This window comes from Anopheles coustani (genome assembly GCF_943734705.1).
Source record: "Anopheles coustani chromosome X unlocalized genomic scaffold, idAnoCousDA_361_x.2 X_unloc_1, whole genome shotgun sequence".
Taxonomy (NCBI): domain Eukaryota; kingdom Metazoa; phylum Arthropoda; class Insecta; order Diptera; family Culicidae; genus Anopheles; species Anopheles coustani.
The window spans coordinates 986,490-992,221 of NW_026525048.1; the positions used below are offsets into that span (position 1 = coordinate 986,490).

Consider the following 5,732-nt stretch of genomic DNA (forward strand, 5'->3'; position numbering starts at 1 on the left):
GGAGGGTATCAACCGAAAAACGCAAATAAAAATTATTTAAATTCCTTGGAAAATTTTTTTTCTTTAGCAAAACGATCGAAAATGAATTTTTCTAGGTATTCTAAAAATTTCATGCCGATACGTCAATCCAATCAAAAGTTAGAACAAAACAAAACTCCAAAAACTACCCGGGTAGGCGGTTGAACGGGTGACGGTTAACACGTTGCGTACCGCGTCACCCAAATATGGGTGACGGCTATGTTTCCTGGGGGCCCGCGTCACCCAAATATGGGGTGCGCTGTTTGCTTTAGCGGAACCGCATCAAGTGTGGAAGTAGCTAATGTGCACGTTAGGTAAAAATAGCAATTTTACATGGGTTAATAAAATAGTTTTCAACAAAGCAGAGCAAAATTATGTTTTATAAAGAGATTTCATATATTTCATGTGATTTTTTTTTTTACAACAATCCCGTGTGGTTTTCATTGAAACAAGTTCTACACATTTGTGGAGCATTCGGACATTTCGCACAGAAAGTATTAGTTTTTGTAATATTTTTTTTTACTTGGTCAGTAGTTGCAGGCAAAAACATGTTCGAACATGTTTTCTTCATTTCTGGAAGGTGTTTTTCAAAGTAAAAAAACAGTCGGAATAAAAATAGTACTTCGATACCTTTCGGCTAGAAAGAACGAGATGACAATAACTCTATCTCTTTCTCTCCAACGAACCAAAGGATGGATCGGTCCCACACACAGTACGAACGATTGCATTCGCAATCGTACGAACGATTGCAAAGCAGAATTTGCGTTTTTTGGGCCCGCAGGAAACTATACCGTTTTGCGCTTGGTACGCAACGTGTTAACTTTCTTCGCATGAAGAAGGAAGATGTTGATGTTCTCAAGTTACATAAAAAGTGGTAGAATAAAATCAGTTGGTGGGCCGGACTTTGCCGACCCCTGATCTATGGTGAATTTATAATTGATATTCTAGCAATAAAATGACGAAATAGTACTGTAGCTGCAAAATAAACACGTAAATTTATCACCATCTTCTTCTTCTTCTTGGCGTAACGACCTCTTGGTCATGCCTGCCCGTTACGGGCTTACGAGACTTGTTTCCCTGTTGTACGTGGATAGTCAGCCCTCTCGTACAGGGGAGGGTGCGGTCTCGGTTGGGATTCGAACCCACGCCGTCGAGGTGGTGAGCCCCGGCGCTCATGGGCCGATTTTCTAACCGGCGCTACCGCTCGGCTGTCGCGGACCCCCTAGCTAGCTTCTGCTACACTGGGTCAATCAACCGCCTATGTAATCCGTGTAATACCTTCCTTAATCGGCCCCGTTTTTTGCCTCCTCTATGTGATATTGTCTCACGTCGCGAATGATGATGATGATAGTGTGCCTATTTTTGCAAACCTCGCAAACTTGCTACGCACCTCGGCCACACGAGTGCGTCGCTGAAGTAAACTCAACCGATTAGTCATCCACGCACCTTCGATCCTGCACAAACACACGAACGAACAAACAACCGAGCGTTCTAGTTCATTTTTTCGGGGACGAACAAAACATCAGGCGAAAACCGGAAGACAGATATCCTCACTAAGACACACCGGTTGAGTGGAGGCGATTGCAGGTGCCCGAACTGAAAGGCCCACATTACGTTGGGTGAAATTTTTTAAATTAAAATTTAAATGTTTAGCCCAAACGAAGAGCATCACACGAGTACGCATCATCGAAAGCCACAAAAGCAGTAAAAAGAAGGTCTGACACAGAAAAGGAACAAGGGGACGAGCGAAAGAATGTGTCACGATGTCAGCGAATATCAGTGAAAAGTCCTGTGAGACACGGGGAGGGATGAAATCAGTCCTAAAGAAGGGATCGAAGCTGGAAAACGAAGAACCTGCACGACCAAAGGATACTGTGGTAACCTTTTACCGAGGAGCCACACGTAAGCGAACGAACGCGTATAACGAATTTTTTGGCCCGAGCTTTTTGCGGCAATCGCTGTATACCATATTTATAACAGTTGGTCTGTTTTTTTTACCCGTACATGGAAGGGGAAGAATGCCCAAAAAATTCGCTCGACTTTTTCTGTGCGCTAGCGAACGTTCGCTCGAATTCTGAGCACCGAACGTGAACCGAAGGAAGGAAAGAGAAATCTATCATTAGAGCGAGAGGCATTGCTGACACACGGTAAGCTCCAGCCGCTCGAAAAAACGTTCGTTCGGTGTAAAAAGCTTCACGTGTGGCTCCTCGGTTAAACTGGCAACCCGGCCCATCACAGAATTGACAGCAGAGGAACTGTCATAGTGAGATGTGCGCCAAATGAGCAGGGGGACGGCAGTCGAGAGAGAACCGTGCAACAGAGCAGAGCAAATAAAGAGCATATTGGAATTACAATACTGGCTGTTGGAAACGTTTCGGTCCAACGAAGCTAGCCGAACATAAACGTCGCCGCGACGGCGATGTTTTTGGAAAATATAAAAAGGATCGAAGGATGCGCCTTCGATCTCTTGGTAAAACGTAAGCGAGAAAGCCAGACGATTTTTTGGCTATTGTTGTTACAATAAAAACGATCTGTTCACAAAGGCAAGAAAAGCTGGATAATTTCTATTCTCGGTTTACATAGAGCCCGTTTAAGACGATAGTCTTTAACATTCCAAAAAATCCTTTTGGTTTGACCGCGCGCGAAAGTTAGTCGAAAGTAACGCGCGCCGATAAAGAAAACGACGTTTGTTTTCTAGTGCCACTAAATCCGCATTTAGTACGTCGATATTTCGTCGAAAGTGAAAGTGAAAATGGATCAGGCACTCCGGTACAAGGCAGGTTGGCGTGGGGTTCATTAGTTTCGCCCACGACGAGTCCAACGACAGGACGCGATGGCGTCCAAGATGCTTCGTCCAGTCCGGGCCCATCAAATGCGACCGTGCCGTCAACACCGCTACAAGAGGGCAACGCCGGGAGCGTCACGGTGCGTGACGCGATTCCTGCGAGTTCGGGGCCCCCGCAGCGAAACACCGTACGGTCTACGTTTAGCACTCCCACGACAAGAGACGAGACCGCCGATGCTAGAGCGGAACGCGAGACGAGCCTGTCTGGTATAGAGGAAAGAAGAAGGAGAATGATCCAGGATTTGGCGATGCTGGATATCGAAATGGCCGACGCAAGGAAAGCCACGGAAGTGAAACATTCGGCGGCCGAATTGAAGAAAAGCTGGATAATTTCTATTCTCGGTTTACGTAGAGCCTGTTAAAGACGATAGTCTTTAACACTGGCAAATGAAACTCACCTACGCCGAGGCAAATATACTGCTGACCATTGACCATCGGTTCGCAGAGGTATACCATCATGGCGTTGAGGGTATTTGGTAAAATTCCTTTCGCGGGCGCCATGCACTCGTCTCGCATTACTAGGACCTGTATGTCGTCAAGAGACGCACTGGAAAAAAGGAATGTATATTAGTACCAGGCACCACCAGGAATCTCAAGGTAAAAAAGTCTAGAACCAGACAGGTTTAACGTCGGTAAACCATTCCGTTTCATCGTTCAAAATTAAAATCACCTTGGTCATGACGGACAGCGTTCGACGTTTGACGCTAGTCAATGGAGCTGCAGGCCGCTCATACTTAACACTGATTTTACGAAACCGGTACTGCAACTGATACCCCTTTCGCAGATGCGCAGCAATTTCGTCGAACAAAATGTTTAACTTGTAAGCCTGAACGTCTTTGTCCGTATGCACGTGTTCGTAGTTATTGGACACTTTCACCGAGCGCGGAATTCGAAGCTGTATCAGCTCCGTGGGCTGCACCAGATGGATGAGGGCCGCCATCAGTTCTTCGCCGAATCCGGTAGTGTATCCCATCGTGTTGACGATCCACGGTACGTCCTTCAGTTCGGCATTTGCCTCGCAGTGCTCTACCAATTGTTGCACATTTTTAATGTACAACACTGGGGAGGATACAACGTTGACGCTTCCGAACAGTAGGCATTGCGAAGGCGGTTCAGCTTTTGCAAAGTATCCCACCCCAAGGATCGGATCCGTCAGCACACTCACATTGAGCGTTTCCGGCAGGTGAACAAACGGCTGCCCGATGTCCAGGTCGAGCAACACGATACGTCCGAACTCTCGGATGTGCCGGTTGGTTAGGAACTGACAGAGGGTCGATTTGCCGGCATCTTTGCCTCCGATCACCATCAATCGGCTGGACTTGCGAAGCTGCACCTTGTCCCAGATCGAATTCTTCTGGAAGAGCGGAACGGAGCGAACCTTTGTAACGTCGGGAGGCAGCAATTCCACCTCCAAGAGCTGCTGCGTTTGGCTGAAGGGCGATTGGACGCCGAGCGAGATCGGGGTCGGGAATAGATTGAAATCGTCGAGGTAGTTACAGATCACAGGCAGCGAGGTGCTTCCGTCCGGCTCTGCTTGCAGCAACACGAGCACCGATTCCGATGGATCGAATGTTGCCGTCCATGTCGATATCGATGAAATGGGGTCTTAACTTCTGCAGGACATTCTTGAACGCGGCCTTATTTAACGATTCCGGCGATGGCAATGTAATGAGACTGACCGCATTGTAGCCACGCGCGGCAGTGACCGTTCTTGCCTCGGCCGTTTCCAACCGGTAGCCCATTATTTCTACCTGACCGAACAGTGCCTGCACGGCCAAGTATCCGTAGAAGTAAATGTGATTCTTCAAAACCGCGAGCGTCATCCGCTTGTCAATGGCATTGTAGAAGCGATAAAATTTAGTATGCTCTGGCTCATCCACATCCGGGTCTGCACAATCCTTCACATCCTCTCCCACCTCTCTCTCAACTTCCTCGTCGGTGTATGATGACGAGTCATCCTCATTCTCCTTCTGCTTGCCGTTGGTTTTCACGTCCGCTTCGATCGGAACCGTTTCCTTAGCCTCCTGTTCAGGAGTTTCCATAGCCTCCTGTTCTGGAGTTTCCATGACCTCCTATTCAGGAGATTCCATAGCCTCCTGCTGTTCAGGAGATTCCATAGCCTCCTGCTGTTCAGGAGTTTCCTTTGGCAGTTTCTCCGGGCTGTCTATGAATTCGCCGTGCACGTCGTAAATCGGAACTAATGGCGATATGTCCGTGTCCGACGATGGATCAGTGTTGGCTGATTTTTTGGCCCACTCCACATCGTCGTTGTTCGGAATTTCAATTATTTGCGACATGCCTTCGCCAAACGAGACGGTATCGTCGTCGATATCGTAGATGTGTGCCATCCCTCGCGGTATGTATACATCCTCCGGGCCGTCCTCTTCGTAGTCGGAATCCAACAGGTCTGAATCCGACGGATCATAATCCTCGTCGTAGCTATCGCTGTCGTACGGTTGGCGCAGGTACGTTAGGCCACTATCCTCCGATTCTTCCGAATCCTCCGAATTTTCCGACGCATCGGTCCACATTTCACTATCATCTATATATAAACATTCTTCCGTGGAAACTAACGCGTAACGCTAAGGCCGGAACGACTGCCGCAAGAATGAGGCAGCATGCGCAGGGGAACACGTGCCGGTGAGAAAGAGCGCGGTAGTGTAAATCAGAGATACGGATTCTGCAGTTCTCGCAGCCTCCATGCTCACTTCACTGCATTGCATCGCTGTGCTCTCTCAGTGCAATGCCGCTCACGATATGAAAGAGTGAGCGAATGCAGACCAGAGGTGTGCAACTTGCGCTTCGCACTAATAGGAAGATGAGTACAATGCGACGCTCTTAGATAATGGTTTGCAAGCACTACTTGATG

The 5,732-nt window shown here is 47.9% G+C and overlaps 1 protein-coding gene across 1 annotated transcript; it reads right to left on the reverse strand.

Annotated features, from left to right (window-relative positions):
- Nucleotides 1–3,470: 3,470 nt before the first annotated feature.
- LOC131269834 (polynucleotide 5'-hydroxyl-kinase NOL9-like) lies at nucleotides 3,471–4,929 on the reverse strand. Its single transcript, XM_058272362.1, has 2 exons — nucleotides 4,440–4,929; nucleotides 3,471–4,393 (listed from the first exon to the last, which is right to left on the reverse strand). The coding sequence occupies exons 1-2, from the start codon at nucleotides 4,927–4,929 to the stop codon at nucleotides 3,471–3,473; spliced, it is 1,413 nt and encodes a 470-aa protein (XP_058128345.1).
- Between the last annotated feature and the right edge of the window lie 803 nt (nucleotides 4,930–5,732).

Bases quoted from the DNA above. Each gene is read 5' to 3' on its own strand.
- LOC131269834 (XM_058272362.1), bottom strand. From the start codon at position 4,929: ATGGAAACTCCAGAACAGGAGGCTATGGAAACTCCTGAACAGGAGGCT. The intron at 4,394-4,439 runs GCAACATTCGAT...TGCTGCAAGCAG, and splicing joins CATCGATATCGACATGGACG to AGCCGGACGGAAGCACCTCG.